At 41.6% G+C, this 26,834-nt stretch overlaps 1 protein-coding gene across 24 annotated transcripts in view; it reads right to left on the reverse strand.

The window, feature by feature from the left end:
- GSK3B (glycogen synthase kinase 3 beta) overlaps positions 1–26,834 on the reverse strand; it is a 148,959-nt gene extending 122,125 nt beyond the window's left edge. For 7 of the 24 annotated variants that reach the window (XM_087926149.1, XM_087926145.1, XM_087926147.1 and 4 more), the window contains exons 1-2: positions 25,437–26,663; positions 6,866–7,059 (exon numbers count right to left, since the gene is read on the reverse strand). In XM_087926149.1, the coding sequence (XP_087782275.1) occupies positions 6,866–7,059; positions 25,437–25,524 (282 nt within the window). In that variant the 5' untranslated portion in view covers positions 25,525–26,663. Of the gene's footprint in view, positions 1–6,865; positions 7,060–25,436 lie in introns of those variants that run through there. The other 17 variants (XM_087926154.1, XM_087926150.1, XM_087926146.1 and 14 more) reach the window with 12 other exon arrangements.

Genomic DNA, 26,834 nt, shown 5'->3' on the forward strand with positions numbered 1-26,834 from the left:
GCGGCTGGAAGAGGCAGGAATTGAGATCGAGGCTGGGGGGGGGGTTAGCGCGAGAGCACTCAATACCGCCCGTTTTACTCCCCCCTGAGGGGGCAAGGAACGCTCTCCCCTTTCTCTAGAGACACAGCCAGATGCACAGAGGCTAAGGAAAAAAACAAATTAAAGCAAACCTTAAGCAAATATGAGAAGTCCTGAAACGGCCAAAGAGGGATAAACAACGCAGCCTAACTCTCACGAAGGCTGAGCATAAACTGGGGAACGCCTTGATGGAGCCACGTGATGGAGGGAGGGGCGTTCCTCATAATTAAGCTCAGCCTACAATCAACACGGACTGAAGCACCTCCCACTCTCTGGATGATCCGAGCAGCTCAAAGGAGAAAATAATGTTCTTCAATGCATGTGTCATAGGAACTCCAGCTCATGTTTCATTATACTGCCAGTTTTACAGAGATCCTTTAAAACTGATTTTCCCTCTCCTTTTTACATTTCCAGGGGAGTCTGATTTTTATTTTACTTGCATTGCTTATTAACAATATTCAGTGTCCTTAAATGTTCCTAAATGTTATTAACCGTGTGTAAATTCTATCATATATGAACTAGTTAGCTTTTACTTTGAGGCAGGGGGTGAGACTAAAAGTGCAATAACAGTTATGTATCTATCTATTTGATGCTTGCCTGACAGAACAAACTCTTTTTAGCTGCCAAACTGTCATTTATGTGGTTCTGAGGGAGATCAACTTTCACCCTATCTATGCAATCTGGGGCTAAAATCAAAAACACACATAAAAGTCTAATCATCATCAGAATCATCATTCCCCAAAAAAGGATTGCAGCTAACGCCAGTATCTTGAAAAGGTAACATTGTCATTTTTCATATTTCAGCTTTGAAAACAATTTAAGGCATGTTAAATTTTTCAACTTTCAATTTCCAAACATTAGAGATGCTCAAAAGTTATGACATGCCTTGGGGATTATAAAGACAGTTTGGGTTTAATATAATTTAGATGTGCTTGGTAAGTACTGTAACTAAGTATCGTAATCTTTTAACATTTTGTTTGTTTCATAATATTATATCCATGTTGCAGCTTTTGAGAACCAAACCTCCTTACAGGACAAACTTTATTCAGAATTAAGTATGAACCCCACTAGGTAGTCCTTACAATCAACTCCACAATAAGAGTTCATTTTTTATTGCAATTTATTTATTTATTTATTCCTTTATTCATTCATTCATTTATGGTGATATAATAGAACCTTACAACTTACGTTATGCTGCACAGTCCTACCCTGTTTTATATTCCAGTGAATTGGGGAGGGATCTGCTTGAGCCACCAGAACACCATCTTGTTTTTCAGAACTTAAAAAATATTTCAGTTCCTTTGCTCGGTAATAATTTTGCATCCAGGTGATTTTCCTTACTCCCTACAGTAATGGACACTTACTCCCTACAGTTACTCCCAGCAGTCTAAGGCAGGGGTGTCCACTCAATTTCTTTCAGGGCTGCATCAGCATTGTGGCTGCCCTTGGGGAGGGGGCATGGCCGGCTGGTCACTGCCCAATGAGTGGGTGTGGCCAGGTTGGGCTTGGCCAGCTCAACATTGCTCACCTTGGGGCCAGGCACTGTGGGGCATCAGGCAGGGTTGCGGGAGGTAGAAAGGTCTCCAGCAGAAGGGGGAGGGAGAACGCCAGGTCCTGACCTACCAGAAGAACAAAGACGGACAGAGGGGTTGCTGTGAGGCAGTCCAGCTGGTCGCCATCATCACAATGCTGCAACCCCTGTACACTCTGCCCCACCATTAAACCTCATTCTTCAGCAAGCCTGCTCCCTGCCCCGTACCCGCCCACTCGCAAAGGCCGCAGCAAATAGGAAAGGCAAGGAGCCCCCATCCCCAAGAGGTAGCTGCAAGTCCGCAGCCCATGCAGCGCAATTGGGTCTAACCCTCGTGACTGCCGGGCTGATGCTCCAAGTAGCAGGTAGAGGCACCCGATCAGGCCTGCCAGATGCACAGCTTCCTGCTCTGTCCCAGCCAGTGGCCATGAGCAAAGTCAGATTGTGGAGTTGCAATGAGGCAACCTAGCCAGTCACTGCCATGCTGTAGCCCCTATGCGCTTGTCCCCCTCCCTCAAACCTCATCCTCCAGCAAGCCAGCCACCTGGCCCCCATGCGATTGGAAGGGTGGGGAGCAGGCTTGCTGGAGGACGAGGTTTGAGAGTGGGGGCCAAGTGCACAAGATCTGCCAAGTATCTGAATTTTGATTACATGACAGGTTCGTAAGTATGAAAAAGTCATAAGTCATTTTTTTCAGTTCCATTGTAACTTTGGTCACTAGATGAACTGTTGTAAGTCGAGGACTACCTCTATATATTGCCATTCTGGCCTGAGACTAGGCTGTTGAGGTCCTGATCTGTCAAACTCAAGGCCCATGGGCTGCTTAGAACTGGGCCAGGAGGCTGGTCTGCGGTGCCTCTGCCAGTGAAAACAGAGCTTGGGGGGCGGGGGGGTCGTGCACCCTCATTCTGGCCATGATGGCGTCCTGCAGCTCTCTGCCAGAGAAAATGGAGCTCAGGGGAGGGAGCCACTCAAGTTTTCGCTTGCAGAGGGCTGCAGGAGGTCATGACAGCTGAAAATGGGGCACAGGGGCAGCGCGCAGCCCCCCCAACCCTGTTTTTGCTGGCAGAAGGTTATAGGAGGCCATCACGGTCAAAAAAGGGTCTCGAGGATACAAGCACAGCCCTCCTGGCTCCACTTTCACTAGCAAGTGGAGGGCTATCAAAACAAACTAAAAACAAAACAAAAGGAGAAAAGTTTCCCGTTTTGCATGTGAACTTGTAAGAAGGGACAGGAAAGGAGAAAGGGGAAAAAAAGAAAATGGAAAGATGGGAAGCGAGCAAGGAAGAAAAAATAAGGAAGGAGGTGTAGGAAGAAGAAAGGAGAATGAAGAGGGAAAAAGAAAAGAAGGGAGGAAGGAAGGAAGGAAGGAAGGAAGGAAGGAAGGAAGGAAGGAGGGAGGGAGGGAGGGAGGGAGGGAGGGAGGGAGGGAGGGAGGGAGGGAGGAAGGAAGGAAGGAAGGAAGGAAGGAAGGAAGGAAGGAAGGAAGGAAGGAAGGAAGGAAGGAAGGAAGGAAGGAAGGAAGGATATAATGAGAGGGAGCGAGGATCTCAGGGAAGTCCTGTCTTAGCACTTGGCTACCATAGGTGCTCCCAACACCATAAACATGCTCAACCTGGCCATGCCTACTCAGCCCTCAGAGGTCAAACACAGCCCTGATGTGGCCCTCAATAAAATCGAATCTGACACCCCTGGTCTAGGACTACTTATACGAATGCCTGCACATAACCTTGCTATGTACAAGAATGTTACTACTCCCATCCATCCTCTCAAGTCAGTTGTTGGAGGACGTCTTCACATTCTTCCTATGAATTATACGACTTCAATCACCAAACCCTACACAAAACCATTCACTGGAATCACTTTTCAAATTTTGTCTGCACCCACAAATGATAACAATGTTCTTGCTACAATTTCCACTTACAGCCTAAGGCCTTTGTCAATTGCCAATTTCAAGCCACCACCAAGACGTCAGCTAAACTACCCTTTGTGTGGGGGGTGGGGGGGGTGGGATCCTCTTTCTGGAACACTGCAGGTCTATTAGTTGTCTGAGATATACCAATCTAATAGCTCCCATCTCCCTATGGTAGGATAATATCAATATGAATTCTAAAGAACCAGACAGTGAGATGATGATATCTTCCATATGCAGATCAGCAGTGGTGGGATTCAAATTTCTAACAACCGGTTCTGTGTGTGTGGCTTAGGTGGTGGGTGTGGCTTGGTGGTCATGTTATTGTCTGGGTGTGGCCAACTCAATATCACTCTCATCAAGGGAGGCATTCATCACCTCGCCTGGCCTCTCATGACTGTGGGGATGCTGCAACAGTCGTAAGTGAAAAATGTCACTTTTTCAGTGCCATTGTAACTTTGAATGGTCACTCCACACAAGCAAAGTTACCAGCAAAGGAGAAAAAAAAACTCTAGAGAAATTCCTGAAACAGGAAGTCTAGTCCTGCCAAGAATGTAGTAAGGGTTAATGGAGAGGCAGTTTCTGTAAGCAACACCAGTATGTTTCCTTCCTGCCAGTAATTTATCCTAACAACCGGTTCTCCAAACTTCTTAGAATGTTAACAACCGGTTCTAGCGAACAGGTGCGAACTGGTAAAATCTCACCCCTGAGATCATGTTGCAGCTCTTAGATTGACTAATCTATCCTCAGCCTCCCACCATATTGCCCTCCTTGGTCACAACAACAATGGAACTACTTTCCCACTTCCATTCCCAGTTTTTTTCTGCCCATCTCAATGCCCACCTAGAACTGGGCAACACACGTCATATTCAAATCTAATGCCCCTCAGCACCAATATCCACAAACTTTCTCTTCCTCTAGTATTCAGCAATCTGGGGGAAGGCCTACTGAAATGGGTCACCAGCACCTGCTCATCACACTTCACCAATATCCCATCTATCCCTATCCCCAGTCACCTAGCAAAATCAGGCCAAAAAGACTATAGTTGAACCTGGGCTACTCTCCCAGGTTCTCTGAAATAACAGTTGGAAGGTAAAGCATTCCAACCTAAGAACTACCATTGAAGCAGCAGCTAACAATGTCCAGGACAGAACACACCAGTCTGTCACATAGGAAAGAAAGTGGGCATTCACTGTTGCCTCAAAAGGAAAGACAGAATCAATAGACTGAAACTGCAGGGAAGTAGATTCAAGTTAGATAGGAACTTCCTGACCATATAAGCTGTCAGCATGTGGAACAAGTGCTACTTAAAGTAGTGAGTTCTACTTTGTTTAGAACTCTTCAAACAGAAGCTGAATGGTCATCTGTCAAAGATGATCTAATACAGAGGTGTCAAACATGATTTCATTGAGAGCCGCATCAGAGTTGTGTTTGATCTCGGAGGGCCAGCGGGGGCATGGCCAGCGTAGCGTGGCCAAAGTGGGCATGGCCAGCTCAACATCACTCATGCTGGGGGCACCTGTGGTGGCCAAGTGCTAAGGCAGGACTTCCCTGAGCCTTCCCTCACTCATAATCTCCTTCCTTCCTTCCTTCTTTCCTTTTCTTCCTTCCCTCCTTGTTCCTTCTCCTTTCTTCTTCCTTCCTCTCTTTTCCTTATTTTTCCTTCCTTGTTCTCTTCCCATCTTCCCTTCTTTTTTTTGTCCTTCCTCTTTCCCCTTCTCCTTTCCTGTCTCTTCTTGCATGCTCAAATGCAAAAAGGGAAACATTTCTCCTTTTTTTTGTTTGTTTGTTTTGCTAGTCCTCTGCCAGTGGAAATGGAGTCCGGGGTGGGGAGAGGGCTGCAGGAGGCCATTGCAGCCGAATATGGGGCACAGGGGGTTGCATGTGCCCCCCAGGCCTGGTTTCACTGGCAGAGGCACCATGGGCCGGGCCTTTGCTGTTTTCAGGTCAGCCCCGTCGGCCAGATCTAAGCACCCTGCGGGCCAGATTCAGCCCACAGGCCTTGAGTTTGACTGATCTAATACATCCTTCAATGAATGTGAAGTTGAAGAAAGATAAGGTTTAAGATTCCTTACAACTTTATGGTTCTACAAACAAAAATATAGATCAAGATTCAACCAAGACAAATGCAAATTTCTTCACTCAGGAAAAATAAATGAAAGGTTTTCTTGGGGGAGACCTGGCTTGGCAACAATATTTTTGAATAACATTTGGGAATAACAGCCTTGAGAACAGAGGAATAAATACCCTTCGTGTATCTGGACAATTTCATCAGAAGACACTCAAAACTTGATCCATACCATTCCAGATTAATACATTTTAATTAAAGGAAGTCAAATACCAGCAGAATGTTAGGGAAAATATTATAACAATATTATAATAAGGGCAGTTCAATGATGAATTTAATTAACTGCAGAGGTGACAAGCTCTTCTTCACTGACTGTGTTTTAACAAGGAACAGAGACAATTCTGGGAATTTTTTCATTTGGAATTCACCAAATAGCATGAGGCTGAACTCGCTGACCAAAATTACCTATCCAGCTATACGTCAACCAAACCTTAAATAACCAAATATCCAAACCTTTATTTAAAAAAAAATGTGCCAGGTTTTGTTTTTTAAAAAATTAACTTCTGGTCAATTCTGAAACTTCACTACCTCGGCATATGTAAAATGAGATACAGAAATTCATGTACTCAAATAAAAACGCAACAAGTGCTATTTGGTGTTTGTATACCAATAGCATTCTAGTTAGATATAAAGCAAGAACAGAAAAGTTTTTAAAATATCCAATTAAAACGGTAAGTAAAATTGCAAATACCTAATATATTAGCTATTTATAATATGATTTGATATGTATGTTTCAAGTATGGCACAACTTCAGCCACTGTGCTTTGTAAACCATAGTTTAGAACTCAAAGCACTAAATAACTCAACCAACTCTACCAATTATTATTCAACAGACCACAGTGAAAAAAAAACTTACTATCATAAAATAGTAATTGAAAGCTTGTTGTAAAATTAATTTATTCAAATTATCCTATTAATTTAGTTTCTCTAAGCAACCATATTCAGCTTTTGGGAGGAGGGGTGGAAACGTAAACTTTATGACTAAAATAAAACCATTAAATCAGTCTTTTTTTTTCCTTTTTCTTTCTTTATTGTCCATCTATCAGCTCATTAAAAATACCTTATATTTCAGCACAAGATTTCTGTTTTGCACCAGACTATATTTGAAATATTGGGGTGTCAATGCACATAATATGCTCTTTGGAGAAAAATCAATCAGAAAGGAATGAAAGAGATGGACAGAGCTTATTCTTAAGAATTGGTTTTATCTCCTTACCTTAAATCTCTTGTCTTGCAGAACTTTTTTAATGGCAACCAGCTCTCCTGAATCACAGAGTTTGGCTTGATAAACAACACCAAAAGATCCATTCCCGATCACTTTAGTGTCTGTATAACTAACTTCTTGAGGCCTATCTGGACCTTGTCCAGGAGTTGCTACTACTGTAGTCACTTTGCTGCCATCTTTGTCTCCTGGAACAAGAAAAAGATGAGATACCGTTAAATCTATGCTGGAGGGAAAAAAATTCCAAGGCATAATTTAATATATTGGTCATATGAATGACATAATATATTGGACATATCAATGATACCATAGTCATTGGCCTCATTCGAGTTGGTGATGAATCTGCAATCAACAGAAGGTTGAACTGGCCCTGTGGTGCAGACAAACAATCTGGAGCTGAACACTCTTAAATGTAGCTATGATAATGGACTTTAGGAGGAACCCTCCTATTCTACTACCTTTTACAATATTAGACAACACAGTATCAACAGTAGAGACCTTCACATTTCTGGGTTCTATAATCTCCCAGGACATAAAATGGACAGTTAACATTAGAACCATCATTAAAAAGGCACAACGAAGGATTTTCTTCCTGCATCAACTCAGAAAGCTAAGACTGCCCCAAGGAATTGCTGACATACAGTTCTATGTAGGAATTATTGAGTCTGTCATTTGTACCTCTATAACTGCCTGGTTTGGTACAGCAGCCGAAAAGGAAGGTACAAACTTTAACCAACAGTTAGGACTGCAGGAAAAGCAACTGCAACCAGACTGCCTTCCATTGAGGATCTATATAGCTCATGAGCCAGAAAGAGGGCTGAGAAAATATCTATAGACCCTACATATCCTGGATATCCTGTTTCAACTCCTCCCCTCAGGATGCTGCTATAGGGCATTGCATGCCAAAACAACTAGACAAAAAGATACACCCAGGCCATCACTCTACTAAACGCTTAATTCCCACAGCGCTATCTTATGCCTAATGTAGTAGGACTGTGTTACTATTATCCTTCTCATCTTTCCTATTATCTTTTCCTATTGGTATCTTATGATTATCATTTTGTTGTTTGTATATACACTGACAGCTTATGCAAAGGAGACAAATTCTTTGTGTGTCCAATCACACTTGGCCAATAAAAGAATATTCTAAATAATAGTTATGAGAATCATCTTTTTAATGTCTAAACCAGTGGTGTGATGACCTGGGCATTGCACAAAGGCAATACAGTCAAATAGGTGTCCCTTTTTTAGCTCCAACTTTGCCCCCAATGTCCTGCTTACCTTCTGGTCTGGAGAAGAACTCTCCCAGGAACAGCCTGTGGCTGCAGAGATTCAAGTCCAAAACGTTGTTAACAAAAGTTTTAACTATAAGTCCAATCAAGGCAAGATGAGGTAATTAATCCGGCAGGGCAAGAGAAGGAATTCCAGGCAATAAATCAACCTGGTGGGAGGATTCCAGGAACGCAAATAACCAGTCAACACAAGATAAACTCACGTTTGTTCCCAGCAAACACCACACTCAGCCTGCATCTCTTTTAAACTCTCTTCCCAGGTGTTCCTAATGAAGAGAATCAGGGCCCTTTCCATAAGCTACACAACCCATGTTGCTCTCTTCTCCATTCCTCCCTACGTGTCCTAAGATGAAGAGGGGGTGGGCATGGGTCTTCCTCTGAATTCCCTATCCCTTGTTCTACCCCTGCCCAGGCAGACTTTGCCCTTCCCCAGTTTCCTCCACAGCCACCGGAGCCACTCCCGCTTCCTGTCAGCTGTTTGTCTTCCTCCTCAGATTCAGACTCCAATGGGCCTGACAAGGGGTGTCAAACACAAGGCCTGTGGGCAGGATACAGGGTACTTAAATCCAGCCCGCGGGGCAAGCCTGAAAATATCAAGGGAATGGCTCACAGTGCCTCTGGCAGGTAAAACGGGCCCTCGAAGAAATCCAGTTTGACACCCCTGGTCTAAACTATAAAAGGATAATTTTTAACCTTAGACACAAAAGGCATGCCCTCCAAAGTCCACCAATTAATTTTTTCCTCAGACCAATAGATTTAGATGACCTGCATTAACTGATCACTGTTCTTGCCACTGTTCAAAATAGAAAATCTAACATTTTAACCTCATTAGCCACTGATTGCCAACAGAAAACCAGACTGTTAGTTTCCCACAGTAATTCACAGTTGATGTCTAAATTTTACACTCCCAGTATAAAAATTAGTTTCTCAAAAAAAGAGGGAAAGTATAACTCATAAGTAATACAGCTTGTGGCTCATTTATTCATTTACAAAGCTTATGTGGCCACTTATTTTATGCATAGTTCTAGGCAGCTCATACCAATTGTCCAGAAAAACAAAAAAATATAATACTTTATTGTCATTGTATGCATATACACAGTATACACATACAACGAAATTCATATAACACCCAGTGACCAGACCTAACACGCACACACACGACAATCCCCAAACACACTCCCAGCTGCCAAAATTCCCTGCCCCCTAAAAACACATAAGCATCCACACAACATACCAAGTAATACTGTCCAACAGCTCACTGATGGTGGTCCTTTTCATTGTTAAGTGCAATTATAGCTCTGGGATAAAAGCTGTTCAGAAAATGTGTGGTCTGAATTTTAACTGTTCTGTATCTTCTGCCAGAAGGCAAGAGTTCACAAAGATTATAAGCAAGATGGGAAGAGTCTCTGAGAATGTTGTGCAACTTCCTCAATCAGCGAGATGCGAAGATGTCATCCAGGGCTGGTAGATGGAGCCTGATGATATTCTGGGCAATTTTAATGATTCTCTGTAGAGCTTTTTTGTCCGCTACAGAGCTGCTCCCATGCCATGCAAGAAGGCCGTTATGTCAGGACACTCTCGATGGTGCTGCGATAGTAGGACAGAAGTAGATGGATGCTGAGATAGATTTATGTTCCTGAGCATCCTCAGGAAGTACAGTCTCTTCTGTGCCTTCTTCACAAGCATGTTAGCATTCATAGTCCATGAGAGGTCCTCCGAGATATAAGTGCCCAGAAATTTAAACTACCAACCCTCTCCACCTCCTTGCCATTTATGTACAATGGTAAATATACATCTCTCTTCCTCCTGAAGTCAATCATAAGTTCTTTAGTTTTTTTGGTGTTAAGTGTAAGATTATTTTCTTTACACCACAGTATCAGCCCTTGTACTTCCTTTCTATAAGCAGAGGATGATTACGGCATGAGTGCCTGAGCAAGGCCTGGACATAGGAAAATCAGCACACAACAAAAATGTGTGCTTGTCACTGTACCTTCATCTGACTCTTACAACAAACTGTATTTCCCAGCAACAAACCATAATTAGAAATCATAATTTGGTCTCTAAATATAGGAAGCAACAATGATTGATAAGCAGAATGTCTTCAAAGGCTGATTTACTTGTGTCTTTTTTTTCTACCAAATTAGGCTTTCCTGCTGCTATCTGCTTGGCAACAGGGAAGAATTCCCCATTAATTCCTGATCAGAACAACTCTTATGGTAGAGTATCCAGTCTGTAGTTGTTTCAATAGCAGAAAGCTGTTGACCAATGAAACTGTGCAAACCTTTGAATTCAAAGACAAAAATTGCATTGCACATGGAAACTGCAGAAGGCACTTGCAGATTTGGCAATCTGAACTTACTTAACGACCATTAATTCAGCAACTATTCAAGGTTATGGTGATCATATGAATGGTAGTTGTGCACAGTCTCCCAAGTTATACTTCACATGATGCAAATTCAGGCACTTGGCAAATAGCCCTGTACTTGCAACTGGAGAGGAGCTTTAACTCTTCACACCCCACTATCTCCTTCTTCTCTGCCCTTTTTGCCACCCTGCACTATGCTGCCTCTGCTGTCCTGCCCTCAGCTGCTCCCAACTGCCTTTGCTCTCACTGCTGAAAAAACACTCCCAGCTTGGCCCTTCATGGAGCAGCTGCCTTCCTTGCAAGAACTTGGGAGGAAGGCAAAGCCAATGGAGCGTGGGGCAACTAAAGGGGTAAAAATATGAGGGTGGAAGGGAATTAGTGAGAGGAGGAGTTAAAGAGGAGGTGAACATATGGAAAGCCAGGAAAACCAGCAGTTTTCTTTGGGAAGAAGGCCTTGCATGGCCAGTAGCTGCCTCACAAAGGACCATATCAGGCAAGCATCTTCAGCAGAAGGAGCAGGAAAATTGCAAAAGTCATCTGGGATGGCAGAGAGCAGAAGCCTTGGAATAGAGGGCAGTGAGGATGCCCCCCAGATTGCAGAATATCTTGCTGCTGGGATGGGATGGCTGTAGCTTAGTGCCATGCTGTTGGGGATGGCTAGGATAGCTTCAATTTTTCACCACACTGCTGTGAGAGTCTATGCTTGCCTCCACCCACTGCTGAAACCTACAGGCCAGTTCTCCAGGAGCACATCCAACGTTTTCTGTCCAGAACATGCCAGAAGCACTTCTGCAGAATCGGTCTGCAGGCTTCAGCATGTTGGAAGCTATTGGCCTTTTACGAGTCTTTGCAGGAGGAAGGCTGGGCTCAGAGCAAGCAGAAGGCCTGCAGATAGATTCTGTCAGGACTGGCTTGCCTCTATCCCTCACTGAAACCCACTGACCGACTCCCCAGAAGCACTTCCAACATGAGATACATTGCACGTGCTAGAAGTGCTCCTCAGAGAACTAGTCTGTGGGCTGAAAGTTGCTGGTCCTTAAAAAGACTTTATCAGAAAAGGGCAGCAAGCTGTCTACTGTGTGAGGCACGCAGTCTAAGCATGCATAGGGGAATGTATGGTGGGCTGGGATTGCTGAAATAGGGCAGGCACATCAGGAATCTGATGCAGTGGTAGTGGCTGAAGAGGTGGAAGAAGACAGCAAAGATAAAGGGGTGGCTGGCAGAAATAGTCAGGGGTGGCCAGTAGGCAAGGCAGCAGGAAAAAAAAGTGGGGGGAGGGTTATAGACAGGTGGGAAAGTTGAAGCAGAGGCATGCGTGGCAAGGCAGGATAAGCATGTGTCCTGGCCTAATGACTGCAATTGGCACTATTGGAACCACCATGATGTTTCACCTAAAAACTGTTCACCTAGCAATGGGACTTCAATTCCTAACTAGGATGATCAAGCAAGGACTACCTATAGTTGCTTTATAGATAGGTAATGTACCTGTACCCCTGCCCATCTCAAAATATTTTTTTGGTTTTTTGAATATGAAGTGTTACATCTAAAACCAAATAAATGATCCAAAGACCTGAATAACTTGCTTTTCTTTAAGACATTTTCTATATCAAAGGTTAAATTTGGTTTTGGGAATGCTTCGAAGGTTGTGTATGATTGGAATAAGGAAAAAGTGATTGTGAATATATGCCAAATACACTTCCTTGTATCTTTAAAATTAGGCTATTCCCTTTCCTAACTTACCTGTAAAATAAACTGCTCCTCTCAAACCATCAATTAAATCCATCAACTACCGTGTTTCTCCAACAATACGGCCTCCCCTAATAGGAAACCCCAGCATGTTTTATAGGCATAAAATCAAATTAAGCCCCTCCCCCCAAATTAAGGCCTATATTAAACATGCGAAATGGGGGGGAATGGCAAGAGGGGCCTTGCCATTAGGAAGTACTTTTGTTGCATACCCGGTGCTTCCTGCAATGGTGGGGCACTTCATATCGGGAGACCTTCCGCCACTGTTGCTTTCCCTTCTCCCCATGCTGCCAGCATTTGGCGTAGCCACGCGCGGCCAGCCAGGGCTGCTCCCTGCAACCGGAGCCCGGCGGAGACACTCAGCTTCAGGCGCTCCTGTCGCCACCTTCCCTTGGCCTTCGAAGGCCAAGCCAATTCTTTTAAAAATGACGCCCTACTACTGGTACGACAAAGCCTCCCCTGCCCGAGAGGGCAGCCCAACCCCACTTGGGGAGGCGAATCTCCTGGGACCGCAGTGTAGGATTGGCCCACCCCGGGAGAAGCGCCCAGCCGCCATCCCTGCCTGGTGCCAGGCAGAGCGTGAAGAGCTTTGCCTGGGGCGCCCAGCACAGCTGACAGGCAGGCTCTCCTGCCCGGCGGCAGAGCTCTCGCCAAGGCAGCGAGCGCCTCCCCGCCGGGCCCTCCACTCATCCTGCCAGGGCCATGCCAAAGCCGTGCGGGCTGGGCGGAGCCGGGAAAGTGAGCCGCGGGTGTGCGCCTGCCTGCCAAGTGAAAGAGCCGGGCCAACCCGAGCTTGGCTTCCTTCCCAAGTCCCTCCAGCCCGAACCTGGGAGGTGCTCGCTGCCTTGGCGAGAGCTCTGCCGCCGGGCAGGAGGGCCTGCCTGTCAGCTGTGCTGGGCGCCCCGGGCTAAGCTCTTCGCACTCTGCCCGGCGCCAGGCAGAGATGGCGGCTGGGCGCTTCTCCCGGGGTGGGCCGATCCTGCGCTGCGGCCCCGGGAGATTTGCCTCCCCACGTGGGGTTGGGCTGCCCTCTCAGGCAGGGGAGACTCTGTCATACCGGTAGTAGGGCGTCGTTTTTAAAAGAATAGGCTTTGCCTTCAAAGGCGAAGGGAAGGTGGCGACAGGAGCACCTGAAGTCGAGTGTCTCCGCCAGGCTCCGGTTGCAGGGAGGAACCCTGGCTGGCCGTGCATGGCTGCGCCAAATGCCGCAGAAGCACGGGGAGAAGAGAAAGCAACGGTGGCGGAAGGTCTCCGATACGAAGTACCCCACCAACACCGAGGTCAACATCCAAGCCGTCGCCGCCTGCCTGCCCGAGGATGCAAGGGGGAGGAATTAAGACACCCCTGAAAAGACGGCCTAGCCATTTTTTCAGGGGTCAAAAAAAAAAAAAAAGGCCCGGCCTTATTTTGTCAGAAATACGGTATCAAGTTTATTTATAACTGGCCAAGTATATTGAATTCTAACTGTAAATAAGGGTTAGAGAGAGAAAGGAAACAGATTTCAATTAGCATTAGTGGGGTAAAGATAAATGCAAAAATGGCAAACAAGCAGTGAGCAACTGGAGACGACCCCAAAGTTTTGAAAACTACATACAGCTTGAAAACATGATTTATGAACTTCTTCTAGTTCTTAAGAATGGCTACAGGAAAATCTGGGATTGAACAGATCAGAACCACTATGGATAAGAGAGGAGAGGAAATTGCCCACATGTGTTTTGGACATATTACCTATCTTGCACACAACCCTGTGGAGACACTAAGTTTGCAAAGCTCACTTAATAATTATTTTCAGAAATTGCTCAATGACTATTTCTAAACTATTAGAGATCACTGGAATGATGTTGAAAACACCAGGTTCTACATTCAATCCTGAACGATACACAAATAATTCAGATAAATTGGAAAAGTCATTTTTTTACATTTTTATAGATTTTGAAATTAACTTCTCATCAGAAATAATTTCGTCTTGGTTTTTACAAGACAAAACAAAGTTAATTATTTCATTATTTAAAAACTGGACGTTAGAGGGGACTGAACATTTTAGGGAAAGATTTTACAAACTTGTAAAATGTTGCAAAACCTTCTAATGATGAAAATATTAAAGAAGATTTTTAAAGTCTGAAATCAGAAAATAGTCACGGTATCAAAATGTCAATAATGATGTTTGCTTCTATGAAGAGACTATGTCCAAAAGATATAACTGAAGAAATGACAGATGTAGAGCTTATTTTAGCTGACAAGATATAGATGGAATGAATACCATCTATATCTTGTTTTTGGTTTCCCCGAAAATAAGACCCAGTCTTTTTTTTTTTTCTCCAAAATAAGCAGTAGGGTAGCACATGAAGCAAATGGAGGCAGAGATACAGAAGGCAGGCAATCCCAATGCACTGCATGGGCGACAGGCAAGCCGAGAGACAAGTCTCCCATAGCCATCCGCCTTGGGCCTGACTCTCAGCTTTCCTGCAGCCTGCACAGTGCGTCCAGATCGCGTACCTCCCCCGTCTCTGCCTGCTGCTTTGACAAATAATCAACTCACATGTGCTGTGTGGGCTGTGGCTGCTGCCAGACACTGTCGGCCTGCACATGCTGGCCATGTCTAACCCCCCACTTCACTAGGGCTTATTTTGGGATAGGGCTTATATTATGCACACGGGCTTATTTTCAGGGCAGGTCTTATTTTGGGGGGAACATGGTAATAAATTTACAACTGACAGGCCAAGAGAATGTCACATCTACAAAAGAAGGCTTTAAAAATTAAAAGGAAAATACAAATGTCAAACCAATAGAGTAACTGGGATAATTTTTTCCTACTGGATTTATAGAAGTGGCTTCTTAAAGTATTGAAGAACTCTGTGGAATGGGACAGGAAGAAATGAAGAGAAATCAAATCCTATGGCAATATTTGAATGAACTAAAGAATAAGACTATAAGAAGTAAAAGGAAATAATATAAAGTGGGTTTATTAGATCAAGGTTAAAACAAGATACATTGCTCCCTCTGGCAACTTTTAGACTTTTGCTGACACCAGGACTGAAAAGATAATACTTTGTAGATGTTTAGAGATAAATGTTGAGATTCTGGATGAAGAATTAAACGTTTGTAACCTTTGATATAATGAAGACTCACTAAATCTGTTTATAATTGTAATGAAGGTTGGAAGTAACTTCTTTATTTATTTCTTTTCTCTTTCCTAATATTCTTTTCTTTTTTTCTTGCATTTTTTACTTTTTTATAATCTCTTTTCTTTCTTTTAGTTTGTATTCGATTTTATTACTGCAATCAAAATTCTTAATAAAAGTATACATATATATAGAACGGCTACATGAAAATTGCTTCTTGCTGTATCTTGCAAATATAGTTCCAGTTGTAGTTTAGGAAAGTGACCCTTAAATTCTTGGATTCAGATTCTGCAATTTGTTACTTAAAAAACAAAAAAAATAAAGTATTAACTGTGAAGTTATCAAATTATCTACAAGTTATTGCTCCATTTTGATGTCATTAATTACTTCTGAGTAATCAGATACTTCCAACTTAAAAATTTCAAGTTGTCAGATATGCTTACTATTTGAAATCATTGATAGAGAATCAAGACTTAGAATTCCTGCCTGTGGTCCTCACTCCCTAGGGACCACTTACAACCCTCAACCCACCCCGAGTCACTGAGCTCCCATGACTCCTGCACTCTCCCCTTCAACTGGGAACTCCCACTTCTTCCTACTAAATGGATATTCCCCCCACACTTGAGAACTGCCCCCTCTTCCTACTTAATGACCCATGCATTCTAGGGTTATGATAGCAACCAGATCTATCAGGATTGCCATCACTATATTATGCAGTCACATGATATTGCACTTTACAACTGTATTGTTTAACAACAGGAATCTCGGTCTCAAATGCTGTCATAACCCAAGGATTACTTGTACTGAAGTTCTTGGGATACAACATTTATTCAATGACCAAACTTGCAATTGTGCTAAATAAGGGGGACTTAACTAATCCTCAGAATTCTGATTATCACAGAATCCCTGCAGTCACATGATTATGATTTCGAATGCTGCTTGCAAGCTTGTCATAAGCAAGTCAATGGAGAAGCTGACAGGACACCTGAAGTCAGGGTCACAAAAGATCTTTGCTTAACATGACATAGTCACATGACATAACAACATATGACCATTTCAATGCCAATTCTAGTCCTATCACTGTAACCAAAGGACTACCTGTCATTTGCTTTTCTTCCATGAATCTCTTAGTTTGCTCAACGTGAAACTAAAGGGAGATGGTTCAATTTTCTCTATATAAGATGTTTTACAAGCATAGTGCCTGGCATACAATTTGCTGAAAATGGACAAAAAATGAATTGGTGATTTTGGGATTTGTTGATTAAAAAGACTTGTTTATGGGAAGAAGGGAACCATTATAGATTATTTGGGTGGAGCAGTTAGATTGTATGATAAAAACCATCCGAAGTCATTTTTAGATATATTATTCTTCTTATCTTTCATTTTTTATTTTATTCTTTCATATTTCTTTCTTTTTTTCTACTTTCTCTTTTATATTTCCATGGTTTTAATGTCATAAATACAAAAGATACAAAGTCAGAACAGAAGAAACAACACATTTTATATATATAATGGGGAAGAATAATTATGATTTGGAATACAAGTAATAGATAGGTAACACTCAAAGAGATAGCAACCCTATGTTGTAGACATTTTCCTTCTGAAGACACTCCACTCCATCAATACACACACAATTTCTTCTATGGAGGATTTAAGAGGAGAAATAGGTAAGTAATTTCTCCTTCAGCACCAGATTTGATTTTAAAATTACTAATCAAAATGCACCAGTATAACCTACAAAGTAAGATACCAAAAGGTACATATACAAGCAGATAAGGCTGATTATCAAAATATGTGATGAAACAAAAGAAAACGATAAAACCTGCAGGAACACAACCTAAATTAAATAGTTGTAATTGAATTCTAATTCCACAAACAGGACGTATATTCAAGGAAGTTTTATTATTAGAATATAAAATGTATAGAATATATAAAATTCAAGAAGCATCTCTCCAACAAGACCTTAAAACAAAATCAAGTAGGTGTTTCCTGTCACAATGAAGTCCTGAGTTGTTGAAGGCTTTAAAGGTCAAAGTCAGTATGGTATCTTGAAATGGGCCTACAAGTAAACTGGCAAGCACTGCAGTTCCCTCATGAGCAGTGTAATAAGATTCCCTCTAGCTACAGCTGTTAACAACCTAACTGCTGCATTTTGCAATATCTGAGCAAGAATAAATGAGTCTTTTTCTCTGCCAATCCTAATTTTTTGGTATATTTCACAAGAGCAATCTACATATTAAATATATTTTTTAAAACTGCACTAGGTTTTCTATTTTATAATGGGATGGAGAGATAAATAGCATTTCAAAAGGAAAAGCATTTATAAAAATGTGTCTTAAAGTAATGCGTTGAAACAAATATGATTTTTTTTTCTGGTATCAATAAACTGATATAGAAAGAGAACCAAAATATTTACAATGAGAAAACGGATACAATCATCTACCCCTAAATCAGGGCAATAGGAAACTTGTGATTTTGCATAAATAGTGGTACTGACCCTGAATTTATAATGTGTAAAATTAATACTATTTTTATTCAATCATACAGTGTAGGCAACAGAAAAATTGCAGCATATTGACACTCTAAACAGCCAATATCTGTATCCAGAGTACTGCTTATCTTTTACTATGTAATACATTAAGACCCATAAATTTAATTTGTTGAATGTGAAAGACAATTACAGAATTATTATAGGGTATATACTGAGCACTAATCCCTGTAGTCTAAATGAATGAGAGCCAGTCTGGTGTAGTGGTTAAGGTAGCAGGCTGGAAATTGAGTGACTCTTTCATTCAGCCTTGGGAAGGAAGCAATGGAAGCCACTTCTAAAATCTTGCCACAAAACTGTAGACCAGTGATTGACATTTTCCTACCATTTAACAAATTATACATACACACGTTCATAATCTGACCAAAGAAAAATACAGGTTTTTGTCTGATGACATTTTATCTCTGCCCAAGATAATACATACAATGTACTTGCTTCTTTACAATTTGCTGGTATTCCAGATTTTTGAGAAAATTTATTGATAAAAGCCACAAGTTTCATAAATTATTTTGATTATATAGTTTGCATTTTACTTTAATGGATGCTTTAAAGCTTTTTGAGATTATTTCTAGTGATCTGGAAACCTATATCTAGGATCTTTCAAGTTGATATGTAACCACAAGTTTTTATATTTGAATTGACCTTTATAACTACCTATGACAAAACTTAACCTCATAAGCTCTTTAAGTCTATAATTAAACTTAATCAAATATATTAGCTATCTTCATTTTTTTAAACTTAGCCACAAATTTCACTAACCAAAATTCTACCTGGATGGAATACATATTTTAAACAATTAATTACTATTATAAATGTAAATTGATTCTCTATCCTAAACAATTAACTCCATTGTTCATTCTGTAAAATTGTATCAGTTGTAGGGCTCTCCATATAGGAGCCTTAGGCTAACTTGATTTCTACATGTAAACCATCTAGAAATGAAATTAACTTAATACCTTTCCAGATTTCAACCCTTCATTCATTTTGGCTGTAATGACAGTCTGGTATTATCTGGAACATGGCTTATCTTAGTCCCTAACAGGTGACTTTTCTAGTTCCGTACTCTTCCGATCATTATTGGAATCTATGCACTAATCACTTTCTTTTCCATAGCTACATCTTTGAGGTGTATGTTTTCACTTTTATACCTTTTACATGAATCCCATTCCACACACTCACCCTCAGATTTAACAGCCTCCTGCATGGTGTCAATATAATAATAGTAAAGAAAATATCACAGTTTTACCATTATTACAACCATCTGAACTAAAAAAAGAAATTAGCAGGCCTCTTTTGTCAACTTCATCTGGTTTTAAGAAGAGAAAAGATGCACCTTTGGACCTTTCCACCAATGAGTTTGGAAAAGAAAAAAAGGGGGAAGGAAAGTCCAGCTTTTCAGCGAAGACCTGGTCCAGCAACAGCCAAGGATAAAGTAACCATAGAGAGCAGCAACTAGTATCTGTGATATCAAGTAGGGAAGACGCATTTTTGCAATGTTGCATAGTACCCAACCACAGGTGAGGAAGTTGCAGCTGGGCAGTAGCATCTATAGCTAGGTTAAGCCTGCCTTCCCGGTGGGCTAGGAGCATATACAGGCTGCAGTCATGGATCCAGCCCTAGGAAATGGTTATTGGGTCAGTACCAGAGCAAGACAACCTGCTCAAACAATCAGCCCATAATCTGGTTTGAATAGTTAAAGCCTAAAAAAGACATAAGAAATTTGTATTGGTTTTCACAAAATACCCAACTTTAATAATGATAATTTTAAATCATATTGATAAATACAATATGTAAAAGAAGGTAAAACAAGGAAAGAAACTAATAAAAAGAATCCTCTAATTCATCACAACAGTACAAGAATATTAAAAAAACATCTTAAGTGATAAAACTATTTTGTACATTATAACCATCGGCCTGTCAAGGAAAATTGACAGGAAACACAGCAAAATGAACTACTTCTGCTTGGGTATGTTTAGCTTATTAGGTATGTTTAATTTAACAAGGAGAAGACTGAGGCTCGGAGACAGGATAGCAGTCTTCCAATACTTGAAAAGCTGCCACAGAGAAGAAGATATCACTGTATTCTCCATATCCCCTGAGGGTAGGATAAGAAGCAATGGATGGAAGGTCATCAAAGGAGCTCCAACTTAAAAATAAGGAAGAATTTCCTGACAGTGAGAGCAATGAATCAATGGAACAACTCCCAGAGTTGTGGATGCACCAGTGTTGCATGAAAAGACTGAACAACAGTTTGCCTGGAATGGTATGAGGATTTCTGCTTTGGCAAGTGGATTGGACTAGAAGACATCCAAGTTCCTTTCTAACCTTATGATTCTATGGCACTATATTGTAAGGATACATTAAGAGAATCTTGCAAGTTTGAAAGTACAAATCTCCCACCATCTAATAAATTCATTCTAACATGCCATTGTAGTAATGAGGAAAATGTATAATCACACACTTCATGCCAGGATTAATGAAATAAACCTGTATACATCAACTTTACACACAGAACAATCTCAAAAACAAATTGAAAACAAAGACATAGTAAAAGATGGATAGCAAAAAGCATATCCAAAAAGAGAGCCAGCCTGGCTCTCTTAAACACCAGGCTAGGAACATGGAGACAATGAGTTCTAGTCCTACCTTGGGCATGAAAGCTAGCTGGGTGTCTTTGAGCCAGTCGCTGTTTCTCAGCCCAATCCTACCTCACAGGATTGTTGGTTGGGGAAAATAGAAGGAGTATTAGGCATATTCATCACCTTATTTATAGAAATAATAAAGGTGAGATTAAAATAAATTAAATCTACCGTTTCCGCAAAAATAAGCATGTTTTATGCACGCAGCTAATATGAGCCGTACCCCCCAAATAAACCCTATTTAAGAGCCTGCGCAGCCACCCAGCCATACATTCCATCTGGTTGGTCGCAGTGCTGCAGCCATGAGGCGAGGCGGTGAGGTGGAGCTGCCCCATGTATCCTGCACCAGTTTACCTCTGAGTGCCCACATCCAGGCCATCCACGCACGACACCGGCCACGCAGTGACAGCACCAACAGCCATGTGCAGCGGGAGCCCGTGTAGCTGCCAGCCTGCTTCTTCTGCTCACGGCTGCTAAGGAGCAGGAGGACAAGCAGCATGCCAGAATTGCTACCACTATGAGGTGAGGCAAGTGTCAGGGCATGGGTGACCTGGCTGCGGGGGCCCTGATGGAAGCCAATGCAGGGCCCATGGGGTAGGCTCCACCCCACCTCGTGACAATGGCACTGGTGCACTGTGAAGCCTCCTGCTCCGCCATGAGCAAATAGAAGAAGTGGGCCTCCCATACATGGAAAAAAATTAAGACACCTCTGAAAATAAGTCCTAGTGCTTATTTTGGGACCAAAAACAAAATAAGACCTGGTGCTATTTGGGGGGAAACATGGGTATAACAAGAAAATTGATAAATAAATGATACCAAAATGGTCCATTTCTCAGAGAGCACCAACCTCATATAACTTGAAATATAAGTGAAAGTTTGAATCATGCTATGCTTCATCAATAAGCCAATGATTATTAAATATATAAGAATTATGCCACATATGAATTAAAACATTTATTTCAAAAGTGAATTCTCCTCATTTCAGCTAAAACCTGAGATACTCCATTTATCTGACTGTGAAACCATTAGTGCATAACTATTTCACACTCCAAATCAACTGAGTTCATATGCTAACTGTAAAATGCACAATGGATTCTGGCAGATTTAAACATCAACAGCATGACCTCAAGTTGAGAAATGTGTGGGGGGGCATGCGTTTGTGCGTATGTGTATATATAAATTTAATTATCCCAGATCTTTTTAAAAGTATTAAAGGATATAACACAATTGTTTAAAATGCAAAATAAATGAAGTCGAGATCAAGATAACCAATCTAATACTTCTCCAACTCAAGACACATTTCCATCTCCAGAATTCCCTTACTGAAACTGCCATTGCTAGCGCCCAAGCTAGGGAAGTCTCCATTTTCTGGACTAAAACTACATTAAGCAGAGCTAAGGATTAATAGTCTAAAGTGGTGGTTCCCAATCTCTCTTGCTCCATAGAACAGCAGCAGCAACAGGGATAGTTTCATGCGTGCAACCTAGCTCCCGCATATGTGCAAATGAAGCTTGCCCATCACTTTGCAGATTGGTTCCCAACAGGCCACAGACTGGTACTGCGGGTCAAGGATTGAGGACCCCTGCTCTAACATATCGGAAAAGGATGCAAACTTTATGTATTGATATCTGTCCATGACCCATTGGGAATCAGTCCATGCAAGCGGTAGGCAATTTTTATTTGCACATATACTGGAGCTAGGTCATGCTGTTGATGTTTAAATCTGCTAAAATTTAGCCTTGGGGTTGGGACCCCTGGTCTAAAGCATCACTGCCTTTAGAGTAAAACTGTCTGATTCTATTCTATACCAAAAGATTCAACACATGCAAACCTTTACATCAAAATATTACATTATATGTGTAAGATTTAGTGGATGCATCTGTTTCACTAATCAATTAAAAAAACACTGAATAAAACAGCATCATAGACTAATTGGACAACATATTTTATTTATCTTAAGATCTGTGAATATACAAACTCCAGTTGGCATTCTTCCATTTCTCATAAATGAGAAATGATGATGCACATATTTACTTATCAAGTGTGGTGATTTCAAATGTATTATTTATATTTAAATTTATTAATATTTCAATCAGGAATTATATTGATATTTCTCACTGAACATGTTTTTAAATAGCCCTACTGTTAATAAACTTTCATTTTTTCTGGCAATATTTTATGTTTATGAAAGAAACAGCATAACGGGCAGGTATGTATAATATTGGACAACATACTTAAATATTTAAATGCTAAATAATTTCCTTCATTATTAAGAGCAATTAATGTTAATATAGTTTTACAAAATTCTAAATACTGAAAACAAATTTAGATTCAGATCCTTTGCTTCATCACAATTCAGAATTAAAATACTTGGTTGCTTAAAAATAAAAACTGCAAGTTATGCCAGAAAATGTATTCATTATTAAAGAATTATTAAAAAATAAAGTGAGGCAGGAGAAAAATATCTCTATTTCACCACAAAACAGCCAGAGCTGTTGGAGAAAATTAAATATCCGCTTCCACCTCGATTACTTCCTGAAAATATCCTGTATACATATCCTGATCCAAATTAATTCCATAAGGAAACATGAACCTTGATATAGCTTTATCAAAACTGTTTTTATTATTGTAACCAGTTAAAGAACGGCCAATCTTTTTTATGACCAAGTGCCACATTTGATATTTTCCATCTCCAAATGCTATAAGGTGTGTAATAATCACTAAAGATTGTGCAAAAATCCCTCCTTGAGGTTCTTTTTCCTTAGATGGTATTAAAAATAAGAGCACTATTCTAATAACACACCTGTTTCGTTGCACAGGTTTTTGTAAACTCCCTTTTTTAATGGGCTGAACTGCATTGCTGTAACTGCAGTATCACAATCTTGGACTTCTCTGGATGTGACCAACTCGTATTTAATTCAAACATGTTTAAAAGCAGTATGTTAACCAAAGTATTATGTCACAGTATGACTTGTTTGATTTTGGCTTCAGCATGAAAAATGAATTTATCCATTATGGCTTAGTTTTGGATGCAAATCAGATACAATATTAACATTAAAAAAACCTGACTTGTTGAAAATTATAAATTCAGGCATATGATTATCCAAGGGGCAATCTTAGCACCCTTGAAATGTACCGATTTGAAATCTAGCATTCCCAAAAATTACCATTTTGGCTGGGAAATTTCTTAATGAGTCACCTCAGGACTAAAGATCTCTCGACTAAGAAAGGCTTATATATAGTACTGAGGGTCAGATTCTGACTACATTCACAGTCTGCATAAACTACTACACAGATTATAATTTAAGGCAATAGGCACTGTTTCTGAATAGACAAGTTGTGTGGCATGCAACTGTCATTTCAAATGAAATTACCATAAAAAACAATGTCACATTTCTCCATCATAACTGACAGAAAAAGGAACAAGTTTACATTTTTTTTTTGGTCAGGTTTAACTTTCTCCCATCAATAAACTGGTTGAACACTTTCAGAATTGAAAACTGATATACTATGCTATTAACGTGATGTAGAATGTCAAGTTTTGAGAAAGAAATTGTAATTCTTCACAGGCTCTCATCACATGGAACAATTGCCAAAATATACAATATTCTACAATTTAAAGGTATCAAAGATTGTATGATTTTTATACAAGCAAGCTAATTGTTAGCAGTGCTTTTAAAAAACTGAAATACAATCTAGATTTTAAATTAGGATTGGGTAGAAGGTAATCTTTAATTCAAACCTGTGTAACTAGTAATTCACCAAGTCAACAGTTTACCTGAGGGTTCATAAACATGTTGTGCCTACTGCATGAAACTTCAAAAACAAAGAGAGGACTATCACACATGTTAGTGTATTGATTGTCTGGCTTGCAGTTACATATTTAGTTTTTTGCAGGTCAGCCTCTTCAAACAAAAATAAGATCAGAAAATAAGGGAAGACTATTCAGTTGAATTTTTTTCAGAAATCTTTAATAGCCAGTACTAAGGCCATTTATTTTAATGAAATAAAATATCTATAAGTATGTTGGTAATCATTGCATTGGAGAGCCACTCTCAAAAGAAAGGAAGTAGCTTATTTAAAGTTTTGTTGCATGTCACTGCTTTGAAATAGAACTAGCCATAACCACAATATCTTTAAAATAAATGTTTTATCCAAAATTTTCTGACAGTAGGAAAAATAGAATTATATAAAGTTGTATTACTAAAGTATTCAGTGCCATAGACATCATGATTTATACACTGAAAAGTTGTTTCATCACAAAATCTCAATTATATGTCAAATATGAAACAGTGACATCTAAAAATGTGCAGAACGCAGGCCTCAACTTTGGAAAGTATTGCACCACCAAATGAAAATTTTATTCTAAATGCAAAATCCTTAAACTGTTCATAATATAACATTTCTTCTTACTTACCATACATGAAACAGAATCTAATGCAAATAAAATAATGTATTTGTTGCCTAATCATTTAAAATCTTATGAAATAAACTAAATACATAATTCCAGATATCTCTGCAAAATCCAGTCTTTAAAAAGTACCCAAAATGTGTACAGAATTATGCCATTGCCACTTCTGTACACTAAAAACCTGTAGTAAAATACCATGGAATACAGATAAAATATACTGGAAAGCAAGAAGTCTTTTTTCCCCTAGATGGAAGCTATAGGATAGGCCTAATCAAGGAATGGGTGGAGAGAAAAATAGAAGGAAGCCGAAAAGACCTTACAAATCTGACAATTCTGAATGTACAGAAACAAAAAAAATAAAATATTCTTAAAGGTAAAAACCACATGTTTCCTTTTGGGGGAGTTGATGCAAAAAGGACAGAGGATGGAAATCAATACTCACTGCTAACTTTCATGCTGCCAAAGGCTGAAGGCTGCTGCACCGGTTTGCAGCTTTCTGCAAAGGAGGTGGTTCTCGGGCGCCCTGACATGGTTGTTAGCTGTTAGCTTTTCTTCCCTATCGGACCGACTTTCTCCTCCTCTGGTTTCTCTTCCTTTTCTCTGCTCCGTTTCGTCCTCTCAGCGAAGAGAAGAAAAGCAGAGTGTAAAGATCGGGGCTCCCACCCTGAAAGGAGGGCGCCCCCCCTTTTTTAGTCTCTCCCAGCCCCTTTTCCGCTTCGCTTTATCGCAAGCAGGCCACCATCCTCTTCATTCCTAGTAGCAGTAGCAGCGCCTGGGCTCGCGGCCGCCTCCGCCCAGCCCTACAATCCAGTCACTCCCCGCCCCTTTCTGATGTGAGAGGCAGGAAAGAGAAGCAGCACCGCTCGGCTTTCCGATGCTACGCCTTTCTTCCTCGCTCGCCTTCCTTCCTTCCTTCCTTCCTAGCTAGCGAGTCAATCACGTGAGAAGGCGACGGCCAGGAGAGGTGGGGTTTTTTTTTCCCCCCTCCTCGGGGTGGGGGCGCTGGGGAGAGACAGAGAAGGGACGGACTATTTCCCGGCGGAGGAATATGACGCGAGGGATGGCGCGTCCGCTGGCGAAAAGAATCTGACAGACTGGCGGCCAAACCGCCGGGGCCGTGAGGAGAGGCGGCGGGGGCAGGAAGGGCGCGGGGGAGGGGCGGCCTGAGGAGCGGGCTCCTTCCTTCCTGCCTACCTGCCTCGTCACTCCGTCTCTCGCTCGACAACGCGGGGGCCGAGTGCCGCCGGAGTTCTCCTCATAGCGCCCGTGGGGCGGGCAAATCGCGTCCGGAGAGGTGGCTCAGGCGGGCGGCGCTGCAGTGCAGTTGGAGGACGGCGGGCTGGTCCATGGTGGTGGTGGTGCTGCTGCTGAAAGCGGCAGATCCTCCCGACTCAGCCGGCTGCGACGTTGCTGGCGGTGGGTCTCGCTTGGCCCCGCCTCCGCCACCCCTTCGATCGGGTTCCTTTGTCCGCTACGCGCTCACGGGGCCGTTGCGGCTTTTTTTCTCTCGGTTGCTGTTGATACGGCCTCAAGGTTCTAACTCCTTGCTCCGCTTACGCGCCCCTACGGACTAGTCTTCGGGAATACGGAACCGACCGCCCCATTTCTCCGGACTCGGAAAGAGCCGCTGCGCTCTCGTCGGTGTTACGCACGCGTTCCCCTCAAAGCCGAGTTACGCAGCCTTGCTAAGCGTCTTCCGTGGATGCCGAGCCGAACACCCGAACGGTCTCCGAGCCGAACAGCCTGGGATGAAAATCCAATCAGGAGAAAGTGAACGCACAGAGCCCTCCCTTCTAGCACTACATCGGGACCAATCGCCTCCGGTGGAAAAGAAGCATCC

Source organism: Pseudonaja textilis, chromosome 2, assembly GCF_049901715.1.
Source record: "Pseudonaja textilis isolate UNSWEBS1 chromosome 2, rPseTex1.2, whole genome shotgun sequence".
Lineage (NCBI taxonomy): Eukaryota > Metazoa > Chordata > Lepidosauria > Squamata > Elapidae > Pseudonaja > Pseudonaja textilis.